The sequence below is a fragment of the Tiliqua scincoides genome, chromosome 4 (genome assembly GCF_035046505.1).
Source record: "Tiliqua scincoides isolate rTilSci1 chromosome 4, rTilSci1.hap2, whole genome shotgun sequence".
NCBI lineage: Eukaryota > Metazoa > Chordata > Lepidosauria > Squamata > Scincidae > Tiliqua > Tiliqua scincoides.
The window spans coordinates 1,833,291-1,849,621 of NC_089824.1; the positions used below are offsets into that span (position 1 = coordinate 1,833,291).

The 16,331-nt window shown below is 47.9% G+C and overlaps 1 protein-coding gene across 1 annotated transcript; it reads left to right on the plus strand.

The window, feature by feature from the left end:
* Positions 1–1,165: 1,165 nt before the first annotated feature.
* Positions 1,166–8,069, plus strand: LOC136647518 (protein THEM6-like). The gene is made up of 3 exons (XM_066623109.1): positions 1,166–1,591; positions 2,101–2,178; positions 7,977–8,069. The coding sequence occupies exons 1-3, from the start codon at positions 1,166–1,168 to the stop codon at positions 8,067–8,069; spliced, it is 597 nt and encodes a 198-aa protein (XP_066479206.1).
* Positions 8,070–16,331: the final 8,262 nt, after the last annotated feature.

The window sequence follows — 16,331 nt, forward strand, 5'->3', positions numbered from 1 at the left end:
AGACCTGGTTAGGATTGTGCCCTGTGCCATCCTGGCTCTTAAAATAGAAGACTTTTGTCTCAATTCTACCTGGGCCTCCTGCTGTCAGAAGTTGCAAACTCCAAGAGGCTCCACCAGTCTTGTAAGTTGGGGTGGGGAGGAAAGGGGGAGTTTCAGGAGCATTCTAGAGCACAGAAGGGGAGCAGGGGGGAGGGGTGGATCTAAGTGGTACATGCACATGTCCCACCCTCTCCTCCATTTTCAGCCTGTCCCACACTCTTTCTCTCCTTCACTCCACCAGTCTTGGCATGCAAGCCCTGCTCCTGAAAGGTAAAGAAGGGGAAACAGAGAAGGAAGAAACGAACCATTTGCACAGTGGAGAGAACTAAGAAGTCGGCTGCTATGAGGATCTGCATGGGAAGAAGGGAATTGTTCTGTTCCTCTCTCCCAACCAGAGAACAGAGGTTCATCCAGCAAAACCAATTTTGGATGGACAAAGGAATTCTTCTCCACACAGCGCATTAATAACCTGCAGCATCCGTGGCCACAAGTTCTGACTCTGGTGGCTCACTTGGATGACTGGAAAGGGGCTTGGAGGACAGATCCATCACTGGGCACTGTGACAGTCACTGGGACAGATATGCACGGCCTCCCGGCTCAGCCACAGTTTGCTGCTGAATACTGGGAACAGAGGCAAGGGAGAGGTTTGTCTCTCTTTCCTGGTAGCTTCCCAGAAGTGGGCCACTTTGCCAAATCTGATCTGATCTGATCCAGAGGGCTCTTAACGTCTTAAGAAACTCGGCAAGAAACTTTCCTGTGTTGAAAGTCTCTCAACGACTAGTGCCTCACCTTTCTCCCATAGGCTTATCACATGGGAGGGAATTCTTCCACAACTTTTAATTAGCGTTATAAAATACTGGACTGGCTGAATCCAAAATGCAGTGTTTATGCAGACAGCTGGGAAGCTCCACTTGAAGTGAAGAACAAGCTGGAACATTGTTGTGTGAGGTTCAGGAGGAGGTCAAGGGGAGCCGAGTGGCACTGCCCTGAGTCGGAGGAGTCAACTCAAAGCACCTTTGCAGACCTACAGGCTATTTCTCTGGAGCTGGTCAAGATGATCCTCTGGTTCATTCTCCTCCTCCTAATTTGGAGCTTCGATTCATGGTTTTTCTTGAGAATTTCAATTATGTACATCGATATTGTATGCATAAAAAAGGCCCTTAAAGACATACTCAAAACTCATACCTTTCGCAGCATTGTGTTGCCTGCTGACTTGGACTTCCAGGGGCACATGAGCAATGCCCGCTACCTGCGTGAGGCCGATATTGCTCGTTGCTGCTTTCTTCTCCACTACAGGATACCTGAGGTGCTCCGTACCTTCGGAGGCTATTTGGTGATGACTTCCAACTGCTGCCACTTCTTTCAACCACTGAAAGTTTTTCAGCGCTTTGACATCCACACGCGCCTCCTGGGCTGGGAAGACCGTTTCGTCTATCTGGAGCAGCGCTTTGTTCAACCCTCTAAAGGCTTCATTGTTGCCACAGTAATTGGCCGGTACAATGTGATTGGCACAACCCCTGCAGTGCTGATGGAGTGCCTCGCTGGGACAAAGGTAAGAAGTCAGGCATGGAGTGTGTGGTGCAGTGTCTGGAGAACTGCCAAATGCTGAAATCTTTGCTCCTGACTGAAGCCAGTTTAACCAATTCTTTCTATGCATCCTCTCTTTACTTCCCCCCCCTCCCAAAAAAAAGTTATTGGTCCCTTCTCTCTTTCCCTAATCCTCTTTCTTTTCCCCTTTCAACTGTCAGGAGCAGCTTTCCCATTTTGCTCTGTGAACATGGAAATCTGGTTCCTTTTGCTGCTCTTGTCATTCTCTTGGAGACTAGCAACATATCTCTGACTTTATTGGCATCTCCCGTTTTGCCTTGCAAACAGGAGCTCAGCTAATGTTTCTATGAGTCAGACATTATAGTCAGAGAGCTACATGTGACTTACAAGCTGCAGTTTGGCCACCCCTGGTCTATAAGGAAAAACAAGGCTGCCCTGAAAACTGTCGGATTGCACATGGGCAGTATACTGTCACAAATTGCTGTCACCGTTTCTGTGGATCCTTCTTCACAGGCACTTCATGGGAGTTCCCAGAGCTGTCCGTTTTCCAGGGTTCGAGCCCTGCTGGGGCTTCTAGAACTCAAAGTGCAAGTGAGGCAGTGCTTCCTGTTCCTTCACTGCTCCTGTCATCAGTGCACGTGCCTGAACATCCAGGTGGTGCGCAACCTGTTGTTTCAAAGGTTGTTGAGGGCCACTATGAGTGCCTAGCAGATGGTAGACAGTTTGTTCTTTCGGTTAAATATGGCTTCTAATTGTACAGGACAGGCAGTTGCAAATGAATGTAGCAGGCAGCAATGAAGGAATGCTTCATGTGGGGGGATTTTCGTAATAACTCCTCAGGGAGGGGATACAGCTTGGTAGCAGAGCTCCTGATTTGTGTGTCGATAGTCCCAGGGTCAATCCCTGAAATCTCCAGGTAGGGCTGGGAAAGACTCCTGCTTAAAAGGCTGGAGAACCTCTGTTGGTGAAATTATGGAGCTAGATGGACCAGTGATTTAGCTCTGTATAAGGGATAATGGTATATAAATGTTTTGTATGAGATTAGGGCTGCAATCCTAACCACACATTCCTGAGAGTAAGCCCCATTGAATAAAATAGGACTTACTTCTGAGTAGACCTGGTTTGGATTGTGCCCTAGAAGTGTGATGCAGTCCCTGGCTGTAGTCAAGACTGGAGGTTCTTTGGGATCCAAGGAAGAAGCAAGTCTAGTCCAATGTTGTCACAAAAGAGCTTTATTCATCTAAAATCTAAGAGCATCAACTTTCAAGAGCTCCTGCAGGCATCCAGAGGCTTCTTGAGGCATAAACTTACAATGTTTCCAAGCATAACACATATATAGGCATCTCCATAGGACTTACAGTGTCTCCAGGCAACTCAACGGGAAAGCAAGGGCCAAGAGCCAAACAGTGTCTAAATACAGAGACTTAGGGTGGAATCCAGCCCTTGACTTGGACTGGCACAAGTCCCTTGAGCAGGCCCAGAACCTCCTCAGGAGGAAGCTGGGCTGGTGCTCAGAGAACCGCCAGCCTGCGGAGGCCAATGAAAGCCTGCATGCCGGCTTCCTCTGCGTGGGTGGCGATGGCCCAGCTGGGTCGACACAAGGAGCAAAGGCAGGCGGGGGAGGGAAGGTGGGAGGGAGGCATTCCTGGGCGGGAGAGGGCGGAAGGTGAGGGTGGGCAGGTGGGTGGGCAGGGAGCGGGAGGTGGGGCTGGGATCCGGCAGTTACGCCGGATCCCAATCCCCATTCCCAGGGAGAACGGAGAGGCTCCAAGCTCCTCCGCTTTCCTCAGACTTGCGCCATCTCTTGAGGAGAACATAGGGGCCAGCGGCCCTTACCCAGAGGTAAGCGGAAATGTTTCCCCTTGCCTCTGGTTGAGCTGCTCTTGGACCCAATCCTGCACTGGATACAGCACAAACCTCTGTATCAGGCTTGCCTGTTCCAGTGCAGGATAGGATTGCGCCCTTCTATAGACTTAGGTGTTTACCCCACTGATTTATCAGGAAATTGGTGCTGCCAAGAAATAGACTAAAGGACAGCAAAATTATATATGTATGATTTTTGCCAGGGTTCTCACCATTAGAACACACCTTACCTACCAGGTGCAGCTTATAATTCACTGAGCTGGGACGGCAAAGCATGTTCCCAGTATTTGGGAGAAGGGCTATCTGGCAGATGCAACTAAGTCAATACATGTGAAGACTAAACATAGCCTGGAGCTTTGCAGTAGACACGCATCTTATCACCTCATTCACATAACACCTGGCAGCCTCAGAGGTCTTTGTTTTGAGTCCAGCTTCTCTTGCTTCTTGTGCAAATTGCTCAGTAGGAAAGCAGATAGTTCCCAGGGCAGGGGGCATACAGAAGCTGGCTGACAGGCATGGAAGACACTGGCGTACCTGGAGGGGGGCAAACAGGGCAAAAGCACAGTCTCACATTGGCATGGAGCACACAGCTCATATATTGTTTCACATGGATTCACCCATCAAAAGGAGATTCGGAGTTATGTCTCTGAAACTGTGCTCACACACACCACTGTATTCAAGATTCTTGGGAAAGAGAGGAGAACTTCATAAGCCGCTTGAGACACTCCTTTGTAGTGGGGGGGGGAGACTGAAAGTAGAAAACCCCAAGGGTGTCATTGGATGCAGCAGCACCTGTGGGGGGTTGATTGACCTCTGGGCAGTTCATTGATAATGAGACCCTTCTCTTAATAGTGCACTATTCCTGTTCATTGAGGTTTATTGTGACCTGAAGCAGGTGTTTTGCATCCAACTAGATTAGGAACTTGTTTTTAGGGTGGTGTTGGGAATGGTCCTGATTCCATCAGTGATGGCCTATTACCAAAGCAGTCTAGATATAGCTATGAATGCTAGCAGTAGACCTGAAGTGAAATCTTGCACAGACTTGTGCAAGATTTGGCACATAAAATTGACATGCCTGTTTTTTTCTCAAGTTAAGTTCACTGGATGGCATCCAGCATACATAAGAACAGCCCCACTGGATCAGGCCATAGGCCCATCTAGTCCAGCTTCCTGTATCTCACAGTGGCCCCACCAAATGCCCCAGGGAGCACACCAGACAACAAGAAACCTGCATCCTGGTGCCCTCCCTTCCATCTGGCATAGCCCATTTCTAAAATCAGGAGGTTGCGCATACACATCATGGCTTGTTCCCCATAATGGATTTTTCCTCCAGAAACTTGTCCAATCCCTTTTTAAAGGCATCCAGGCCAGATGCCATCACCACATCCTGTGGCAAGGAGTTCCACAGACCAACCACACGTGAGTAAAGAAATATTTTCTTTTGTCTGTCCTAACTCTCCCAACATTCAATTTTAGCAGATGTCCCCTGGTTCTGGTGTTATGTGAGAGTGTAAAGAGCATCTCTCTATCCACTTTATCCTTCCCATGCATATTTTGTATGTCCCAATTATGCCCCTCCTCAGGTGTCTCTTTTCTAGGCTGAAGAGGCCCAAACGCGTAGCCTTTCCTCGTAAGGAAAGTGCCCCAGTCCAGTAATCATCTTAGTTGCTCTCTTTTGCACCTCTTCCATTTCTACTATGTCCTTTTTGAGATGTGGCGACCAGAATTGGACACAATACTCCAGGTGTGGCCTTACCATCTATTTCTACAACTGCATTATAATATTAGCTGTATTGTTCTCAATACCTTTTCTAACGATCCCAAGCATAGAATTGGCCTTCTTCACTGCCGCCGCACATTGGATCGACACTTCCATTGAGCTGTCCACCCCCCCCAAGATCTCTCTCCTGATCTGTCACAGACAGCTCAGAACCTATTAGCCTAAATGTGAAATTCTGATTTTTTGCCCCAATGTGCATGACTTACACTTACTTACATTGAAATGCATCTGCCCATTCTGCCAGTTTGGAGAGATCCTTCTGGAGCTCCTCACAATCACTTCTGGTTTTCATCACTTGGAAAAGTTTAGTGTCATCTGCAAACCTGGCCACCTCACTTCTCACCCCTGACTCCAGGACATTTATGAAGAGGTTGAAGAGCACCATCCCAGGACAGATCCTTGGGGCACACCGCTTTTCACCTCTCTCCATTGTGAAAATTGCCCATTGACACCCACTCTCTGCTTCCTGGCCTCCAACCAGTTCTCAATCCATGAGAGGACCTGTCCTCTAATTCCCTGACTGTGGAGTTTTTTTCAGTAGTCTTTGGTGAGGGACCATGTCAAACGCCTTCTGAAAGTTCAGATATATAATGTCCACGGGTTCTCCCACATCCACATGCCTGTTGACCTTTTCAAAGAATTCTATAAGGTTTGTGAGGCAAGACTTACCCTTACAGAAGCCAGGCTGATTCTCCCTCAGCAAGGCCTGTTCATCTATGTGTTTTGAGATTCTGTCTTTGATGAGGCATTCCACCATCTTACCCGGTACAGATGTTAGGCTGACCGGCCTATAGTTTCCCGGGTCCCCCTTCCTTCCCTTTTTAAAGATTGGTGTGACATTTGCTATCCTCCAATCCTCTGGCCATTTTCAGGAACAAGCTGCATATTTTAGTCAAGAGATCAGCAACTTCATTCTTCAATTAGCATAACTGCATGTGTGAGTGGAACACTCCTTCCATTCGCAAAGGAAAGTTCTGTTTTCTAAAGTGTTGCTCTGCATTCTGCCCCCAGGCTTTAATTTGATTGAGAGCAATGTGTGTGCTCTTGAAATGGGCACTTGGAAAACGCAGCTCCCTCCTGGAATCTGAAACCCTCAACTGGAAACCGGACATTCCTTTGAAATTAGAAATCCTGTTCACAGATTTGACTTTTAACTCCTTGTGCTTAACAAACTGTAAGGGAATGAGCTTGCAGGTTCTTGCTTCACATGAGTCTCAGCCAGGCCTGGCCCAGCCATGAATCGGGGGAAGGCAGATTCTGGGTACCTGTCCTCCTGAGTTAGCCAACACAGACACAAGCTGCATTGATCCCTTTAAAACCACCTGCTTCCTTGCCATGCTCTGTTGCAAAGAAGGTCCTGTTTTATTGAATGAGACCATGCAAGAAAGGAACCTCTATGGTAGGGGTGTGTTTTGCCAGATTCCCAGTCCCAGCTCTACCTGGAGAATTATGCTCACTTTAAGCTAAGCAGCTCCCCTTCTTTCCTCAAAAATGACCCAAGTTCTGCCCTGCAGCGCTGCTGGACCCCACCACCAGGGTAGCTAGCCTGGTCCACCTGCAAGGGTCCTCCTTCCTCCCCTCTCCTCTCCTGCCAGCAGCTCCTCCCACCACTACAGCAGCAAGTTGGTCCTCTGCAGGTCTTGGGCATGGCAGTCAAACACCAATCTCAGTGTCTCCAGCAGTTTCTGCTCCTGCAGCCTCTGAAGTCCATTTACACATCAATCCAGTCTCCTTTCTTAAGCTTTCATCCTTCTGCTACCCGCACCCAACTCCCCCTTCATCAGGTGCTTTTATGCCTGAGGGCCCTATTGCCATCAAGTGGCTGCAGCTGTGCAGCACACTCTGCTGGATGCCCAGGCCTTACCCTTAAAGGGGCCACTGCTGACACCACATTCTACCTCCTCGCCAGATCTTCTGCAATTCCAATACAGGGTGTCAAACATACAGCCCATGGGCTGAATACAGCCCCAAGAAGCAATTTATCAGGCCCCCATTATAACAGCGTTCTCCCAGTGTGATAATTGGGCTCTCTCATATCTTGAAAATATGAACGAGATTTGCACATTTTATCTTCTGTCATCTGTAGCTAATTAGTTTCTGTGTGAGAACTAAGTGCTTATTTCTGGCCATCATCTGAACATAAGAACAGCCCCACTGGATCAGGCCATAGGCCCATCTAGTCCAGCTTCCTGTATCTCACAGCAGCCCACCAAACGCCCCAGGGAGCACACCAGATAACAAGAGACTTGCATCCTGGTGCCCTCCCTTGCATCTGGCATTCTGACATAGCCCATTTCTAAAATCAGGAGGTTGCACATACACATCATGGCTGGTAACCCGTAATGGATTTTTCCTCCAGAAACTTGTCCAATCCCCTTTTAAAGGCATCCAGGCCAGATGTCGTCACCACATCCTGTGGCAAGGAGTACCACAGACCGACCACTTCTGAACCTCTGCAGGCACAATGAATACTCACATTGGCCCTCTGTATGAAATGAGTTTGAAACCCCTGCTCCCTGGTGTGCAATCCCTCCACATAAAACAGGAAGTCCCCCAGTTTGGTTTGGGAAAACTGTGCGTGGTAGAGATTTTTTAGTGTGCCGCTGTAGAGGCTGTCACAGAGGGTCAGGGAAGGCACTGGGCAGTGTTCCAAGTTGTGCCAACCCTGGTGTCAGCATTAACATCTGATCATAGATTATCATAGATGAGATTTTTCTGCCTTCACCTCCATTATGTTTTCTTGTAGGTGGAGTCCCCTGAACTGCCTGGAGAGATCCAGCACTGGGTGAAGTACAATTCACTCAGCAGCCAGAGGCTGAGAGCAGAGAGTGCTATCTGAAACAATGGCAAAGTCCACTAACTCCAAGTTCCTGAGTCTGATTTCCCGCTTGATCCATGGTGGACCAGACCTGCACTGCAGCAGAATGGCTAAGAGTTACAGAGCTGTTTCTTCCCTCCAGTTGCAGGATAATCATTGAGGACCCTGCCCAACACTCTTGAGCAAAGCAGTAACAAAGCAAGCCAAACAAAGGGAACCTATCAATTGCCAAACCTGCTTGTCTGCCTGAGCTGAACTGATGTAGATCCCAGCAAGAATCTGCAGCAGTTCATCTCCTGATGCCTTCAGTCCCCCTACTGTAGCAGAAAGAGGGAAGCCCCCCCCCCCCCGGTTCTGAGCCCCGGTACATTCACAAGTGATGTGCAGAAAAAAGAAGGTGGATTTGGCAAGGAAAGCTGCATTCTTTGATCAAAGGTAGTTCCCCCTCCCCGCAGGGTGAGGAACTCAGAAGAGAGCATGAGCAGTTCCATTATATAGTTCAGTTAGCATTGTACCCGATTTGCAACATAATTTCAGTGAGTGCCCTCTGACTGGCACTTGTCCCAGCTTCGCCAGTTCTGACTGGTTTCTGAGTCCCTGATTTCAGCCAGCTTGCATATTTCACACAAACAGAGCTTGTTCCGGGCAGAATTGAGAATGTTGCCAGACCGAATTTGTCTAGGGGTCAAGATGGAGTCTGCCTCGTCAACATTATTCCCCCCTCTGGCAACATTCTCAATCTTTCCCTTTTCCTTGTGTTCAGTAGTAAAGTCATATTCTGGCTTGTTTCTAGCATGCAGCATCAAATAATGAATAACTTGAGCTTGGTTACAGATTTGTGCAGGGCTGGGAGAACAAGGCTTAAGACAACAGCTATGAAGACATGTAACACAACAGCAAAAAGCATCAATCAATAGTCCAATTTTTCCCAATTCTATTATTAACCTAAGCATATATCTAAGCGAGGACATTCGGGGTAGCAACTAATCTTAAAGTCTTATTGCTTTAGCTTCACTTACAGTATGGAATACTTCAATTGCTTCTTTGATTTTCTGCACATTTTGCTCTGTTTTTGCAGACTGATAGAAGCAACATTGTTCGTGTATACTTATTGCACAAGCCTTTCACTGTTTGGCTAGTAAAATGTCCGTCGCATGGTGAACTTGTTGAACTTCTGTGGCCAGTGAATCTATTTCTGATGGGAGATTTTGGAGGGCTTGTGCTGTTCCATTAAATTCTTTCAAGGGAAGTAGAGAAAGGACTTCTCTTGAAACGTTCACAATAACTTTTTCTACGTAGTTCAGCAACTCTTACCCAGGGTAGGAACCATCAGACAAAGGAATCAAAGGACAAAGGACCATCAGACATGGTCTTTTAGCTAATGGATTATATAACCTTCTGATTCTATGTATAAAACTTCCCAAGTTGGTGGGATGTGAGGAATTGATACTATCTCTTAGCTCTAAGTCCAGCACTAGCAGTACAACTGCATAGATACCTTCCCAATTTGGCGGCAATGCCTTGCAGAGGCTGGTCCCACAATCAAAGAAATATCCCTCTGGGACTACTTGGGTTATGAAGTTAGCAAAGGCTCCCTCACCAGATGGGTGCTCTGATTCAGCCCAATATGCTGGAAGCTCAAGAAGGCACACCTTGTTAGTGTACACAAAGGGGTAATACTGGAATAAGTAGCGCAGAGCACTTGAAGATAAGTGAAATCCCAGTGTAGTCTTCTTTGGTTTAGGTTTCACTGACTACAATATGTCGCTGCATGTGGACAAATGAAAGTCTGAAGCATTACAGTCAAGGAGCAGGAGTGGCAGGAGTGGTTGTGCCTTAGATTGCTACACTAGAGTGTGGTTTACGGTGTCTCCTGTGACCAAGTAAATGCAAGCGGCATTATCCAAGCAGGTGTAATACCACATGTTTCATCATTCCAGTGATGAATCATAAGCTTCATTAAAACGCTTTGTTAAAACGCTAAAAAAATAGATAGATGCCTATTGTATTTGGCTTCTTTTAAATCTCTTACTGACTTTCACATAGATTATTTCATCTGTGACATTAAGGGCGCAATCCTAACCGTTTATGTCAGTGCTTTCCAGCAGTGGCATAGCGGTGCCAATGGAACATGTGCTGCATCCTGCAGTTGGGTGTCACTCACGGAGGCCTCCTCAAAGCAAGGGAATGTTTGTTCCCGTACCTCAGGGCTGCATTGCCCTAAAGTCAGTGCTGGAAAGCACTGACATAAGAGGTTAGGATTGTGCCCTAAGTGTGATTAAGTGGACACAATACTGTTCTGGTATCCTTCCTACTGGAACTGTAAGCTGATGATCTCCCTTAGGTGAGGAAAAGCAAAGAGAATAACCTAATTCCTATATTCGTACTGAGATGGGCGCTGGTATTGGAGGGGACACTACAATACCTTTCTTGGTAACTGGCAAAAATGGAAAAAGTGTTGGTTCTTTGGGCCACCTTTTGAAAGAAAATTGCCACCATCCCTTTATCCAGCGTAGATCAGAATATCGAACATATGGCTCTGACTCATGGAGGGATCGTTGTCTATGAGTGCATAGCTAACAATTGCTCACATTTGCCCCCCAGTGTACCAGTTTGGCTCCAGTTGTAGGGATGAGTTAACCTATAACCCCAGTTAAGGTCATTGCCACAATTAGGAGCACACACAGCCACAACCTCTCACCTTGTCAGGGAAGCTCAACTTCCTTCATTAGTCATTTTGTGCAGTTCACAGACTAATACAGGTAAGTTCTACATATTACCTGACAAAACAAGCGGTCAGGGGGGTGGTCAATGTCGTACTGGAAAGGGTATGAAGTTGCCCTGACAAGTTGGCACCATGTTTACGTTTGCCCAATTTTATGTACCCTTCAGCCTGGGTTTCTAGTCAGTGTAATGGGCACAATGCTTTGGATGATGCAGGACCAGACAAAAGAGCAATTCGTCTTGGTGCATAAGGGATCTTGCTGGTGGGGCTTTGGGACTAGGTATAGGTGTCCTTAAACGTTTGACCCACTATGTATCTGAATTGTTGACGGGTTCTATGCAATCACCTCACCGTAATCACTAGTATTGTACTTCAGTCACTCCAACACCCTCACACTGATTCCCACTTATCTCCTCTCTAAGGTTTCCTTTAAATGACCATTTGAGTCCATCCTGATCTTCTTGATTTCTGCCCTGGTAACTGTCCAATTCTTGGGGCGGGGGGGGGGGGTGGAACCACCTTCACAGGAGAATGATGTACCTGCTTCTGCCTCTCTCTGATCTTGATGGCTGTGTGGGTTGTCAGCAGCGCCTGTCTCACTTGCTTGAAAAGGACCCAGGACTTTCTCACCAGGACCCAGTCTCCAGGAAGGACAGGATGAATGGGGGAGTCCAACGGCAAGAGTCGAGTGTCTGTGACTACCTGAAAAGAGAAAACAGTACACAGGAGAGACTCTGCACACATTTTATCAGCTGTACATCTCTTACCTCCCTCTGTCCCAGAGTCATAATTCCTGCCAGGGGCCAAGGTCTCTTATACCAATTCAAAGGGCACAATTTTATCCTCCCCCTAAGGTTAGCTCTTAGCCTGACCAGTGAAATTTGAAAGGCGTGTGGCCACTTTAATGAAGTCTCTTGAGTGATCTTGGTCAGAAGTCTCTTTAAGAGTCCCGTACACTTTTTTGCTGTTTAAAAAAATGTTAACAAGTTTCTTTTCTGCTTCCTTCAGGACTTCAGTCTTTGCAAAGACCTTCACAGCTTGTACTAACAAAGAAGAAGGGAGTCTCCCCCCTCTTCTAACTCTGCCCACGTAGATCCACTACAGCATACCTTGTGTAACACTTTCCTTCTTTCCGAAACTCATTACAGTCATTACAGTACATTCCGAAAAGCCATTACAGTACAGAAGTTCATCTGAGTTCGGGACTGGCTCTTGATGTAGATCCTCTCTTGGTTTTTCCTGAAGGTCTGTAGCCTCTGAACAATCATGTTCAATGGGTTCCTTTGTTAGTGGCAGGATTCAGGTGGACCCCTGTTGTAAGCTGTATCTCTTCATTTGCCACCAACAAAGCCTGCATCTGCTATATGTGGTTGTTTGACAGGCGGTACAGGCAAGGCATGGGGTGGTATTACTGTCAGGCTTGGTCCTGGCAGCGGCTTGAGAGCTTCCTTTATCATCAGAGTTTGACTGCAACTGCCCTCAGGCATCGGGGCCACTCCCTAGCTACTGAATCCAACAGCTTGGAGAAGAGCGCCAAGGGTCTTTGCAAGGGACTTTTTACATGGATCAGAACCCCTTTTGCTCCTCCTCTCTTCTCATTTACATAAAGCTTGTGATCTGCCCAAAGCAGGAGTTATTGCCTGCATGCTTTTTCTGCCTGTATGTTGTTTCCTGGGTAAGTCTGAGCAGTTTTGTTTCTTTCTATTGTATTGGCAACCTTCAGTCTCGAAAGACTCTGGTATCGCGCTCTGAAAGGTTGTTCTGGAACAGCGTCTAGTGTGGCTGAAAAGGCCAATTTGGGAGTGACAATCCCTTCCACACTGGGAGCAAGTGCAGTCTGTCCCTGGCCTGTCTCCCTGGCTATGGGCCTTCCTTGTTTGCCTCTTAGCCTCAGACTGTTGGCCAAGTGTCTCTTCAAACTGGGAAAGGCCATGCTGCACAGCCTGCCTCCAAGCGGGCTGCTCAGAGGCCAGGGTTTCCCACTTGTTGAGGTCCATCCCTAAGGCCTTCAGATCCCTCTTGCAGATGTCCTTGTATCGCAGCTGTGGTCTACTGTAGGACGCTTTCCTTGCACGAGTTCTCCATAGAGGAGATCCTTTGGGATCCGGCCATCATCCATTCTCATGACATGACCGAGCCAACGCAGGCGTCTCTGTTTCAGCAGTGAATACATGCTAGGGATTCCAGCACGTTCCAGGACTGTGTTGTTTGTTTCTTTCTAACCCCAGGAATACTGGCAAGTCTTTCAAGTTTTCAGGGAGCTCCATGTCACTGATTGCTTTCACTTTCTCAGGGCACAGCTTCTCTTTTTTTCTGCCAGGCATACTCCCAAGTAAGTACTTTGTCCCCTAGCTCTGCTGGGGCACATACCTTAGCCCTCCACCACTGAAAGGGAAAGAAAGTCACTTCTAGCTGTCCATCTGACTTGCATTGTATCCCTGCTCCTAGTTTATACAGTGCTGATTCGCTCAGCAAGTTGGTACCAACATTTGGAAGGTAGGTCAGTGATTTTGATGCCAACAATTTTAGCTCAGCAGGGGCATACATGAGGGTGTTCTCCTCACCAATAGCTCCAGTCACAATTATTTTATCAGCAATGAGGATGGGAGTTGGTGTTGGACCTCTGAAAAGACTGCCCTGTATCGGTCATAAATGATAGTTCTTTCTCCCCTTAACCTTACTGTCACTCAGAGTTCAGGAGGCGAGTGCTCCCTTCCTTGACATTTCACAGTCCATCTGCTACATACATCATACCCATCTCATCACGTTCTGGCGGGGGTGTGGGGAGAAGTGCTGCTTCCATTGAGTCTCTCCCCACCCCCTCCTTTTTGTGTCGGCCTGCATCAGGGCGGCCATGTCTTTTGATTCACTTCTGAGTCTCTCTGTGACTCTCAGCGTTTCTGCGTTAGCGCTTTCGCTCACATCCTTGCTCTTGCTACTGGCCTTGCTCGATAGACCTTATTTGCCTTATCCTCCTTATAAAGCTGGCAAAGAGTTCCCCATCCCTTCTGACATTTTGAAAATCTTAACTGACACGGCCCATGAAGACTTGTTTGGCCATTACTTATGCCTGAGCTGCTTCAGGACTTTGACTGGTATGACTGTTAACTGCATTGACTCTGATGCTCTGCAGGAACTATCCTGGGGGGCTCTCTCTTTTCTTGAACAATCTCCCAGTTATCATACTTCTGCATTGTATCTTTCAAGCCCCTAATCAGTAGCTCGTGGAATCTCTTTAGCTTTTTTTCTGTCAGCTTCAAGTTTGGGATTCCTCATCAGATCTGGAAGTATCTCCCAGGGACAGCTTCCTTGGGTGCAGGTGTGTATCATCAGCGGCTTTCCTCCTTGACTCAAAGAAGCTTCCACACTGGGAGCAAGTGCAGTCTGTCCCTGGCCTGTCTCCCTGGCTGTGGGCCTTCCTTCTTTGCCTCTTTGCCTCAGTCTGTTGGCCAAGTGTCTCTTCAAACTGGGAAAGGCCATGTTGCACAGCCTGCCTTCAAGCGGGCCGCTCAGAGGCCAGGGTTTCCCACTTGTTGAGGTCCACTCCTAAGGCCTTCAGATCCCTCTTGCAGATGTCCTTGTAGCGCAGCTGTGGTCTACCTGTAGGGCGCTTTCCTTGCACGAGTTCTCCATAGAGGAGATCCTTTGGGATCCGGCCATCCCCCGAGCCAGCGCAGGCATCTCTGTTTCAGCACTGCATACATGCTAGGGATTCCAGCTCATTCCAGGACTGTGTTGTTTGGAACTTTGTCCTGCCAGGTGATGCTGAGGATGCGTCGGAGGCAGCACATGTGGAAAGCGTTCAGTTTCCTCTCCTGTTGTGAGCGAAGAGTCCATGACTCGCTGCAGTACAGAAGTGTACTCAGGACGCAAGCTCTGTAGACCTGGATCTTGGTATGTTCCGTCAGCTTCTTGTTGGACCAGACTCTCTTTGTGAGTCTGCAAAACGTGGTAGCTGCTTTACCGATGCGCTTGTTTAGCTCGATATCGAGAGAAAGAGTGTTGGAGATCATTGAGTCAAGGTGCACAAAGTCATGGACAACCTCCAGTTCATGCGAGGATATTGTAACGCAGGGAGGTGAGTCCACATCCTGAACCATGACCTGTGTTTTCTTCAGGCTGATTGTCAGTCCAAAATCTTGGCAGGCCTTGCTAAAACGATCCATGAGCTGCTGGAGATCTTTGGCAGAGTGGGTAGTGACAGCTGCATCGTCGGCAAAGAGGAAGTCACGCAGACATTTCAGCTGGACTTTGCTCTCCCCAAAGCACAAGCATCACACAAATCCTTCCTATTACACAGCTCAAACAAACTTCAAGACACATACATACATATACGCACAGGAAGTCAGCTGCTGAAATGCTTAATCTACCTCAGGTCTTCCACGGTAAAGACTCATGCCCACTTCGTACTCACATACACGTACCACTTGCACCTAGCGCCACACTCAGAATACATAGAAACTGCTTTTCCTGGGCTGATGATTATGAAAAACAAAGCCACGTTATTACTCCGAAAATCTTCTTCTTCCCCTCCAGTGGGGCACTAGGATCCCATTTGTGCTTTGCTAAGAGCTCATCTTAATCTAAATGTTTCTCTTACTCCCGGGTGACGTGCTGCTGCATATTTCTGTGCCCTTGTCTAACCCTCTCGTTTTGGACACGTACATACATAGACATGCACATATATATCCCGGGGAGCATCTCCCTCCCCTGTTCCTGTTCCATCATTCCGGGTACTTATATACTTATATCCCGTGGAGCGTCCTCCATCTCCCCACAGACAAACTCTGCTGGACTCCCGGGTGAAAATAATGTCCCCTGCTAGAGGACTTCTGCTGGCTCTATGGCATTTAGAGAGGGAACTACTCACAGGTGCCCTTCCCAGAGCTTCCTTGCCTGAGCCTGTCCTCCCTTGGATCGATCGATGTATGATCTCAGAAGGGTTGGCTGGGTCCCGGTTGGCCGTCTGCTGTCCTGAGTCCCTCTGTAATCTACAGAGTGGTGCCCGGAGTCAGTTCATCAGCTTGGTTCCCAGTTGGCCAGCAGTAACCCTCTGGGGGGTCCGCTAGGGTGAAAAACACCTGCATCACAGCCCAAACAGGGACGCCAAGAAATGTAGCAGAAGGAGGGGAGCCCCCCCTCCAGTTCTGAGCCTACATTCACAAGTGATGTGCAGAAATAAAGAAGGTGGATTTGGCAAGGAAAGCTGCATTCTTTGATCAAAGGTAGTTCCCCCTCCCCGCAGGGTGAGGAACTCAGAAGAGAGCATGAGCAGTTCCATTATATAGTTCAGTTAGCATGGTACCCTATTTGCAACATAATTTCAGCGAGTGCCCTCTGACTGGCACTTGTCCCAGCTTCGCCAGTTCTGACTGGTTTCTGAGTCCCTGATTTCAGCCAGCTTGCATATTTCACACAAACAGAGCTTGTTCCAGGCAGAACTGAGAATGTTGCCAGACCGAATTTATCTAGGGGTCCAGATGGAGTCTGTCTCGTCAACACTACCATTGCACTTACAGTGCGTGTTGCCACTTTAGATTTGGTAGGCATTACAGGTG

Bases quoted from the DNA above. Each gene is read 5' to 3' on its own strand.
- LOC136647518 (XM_066623109.1), top strand. From the start codon at position 1,166: ATGTACATCGATATTGTATGCATAAAAAAGGCCCTTAAAGACATACTC. The intron at 1,592-2,100 runs GTAAGAAGTCAG...CCTTCTTCACAG, and splicing joins AGTGCCTCGCTGGGACAAAG to GCACTTCATGGGAGTTCCCA. The intron at 2,179-7,976 runs GTGAGGCAGTGC...GTTTTCTTGTAG, and splicing joins TTCTAGAACTCAAAGTGCAA to GTGGAGTCCCCTGAACTGCC.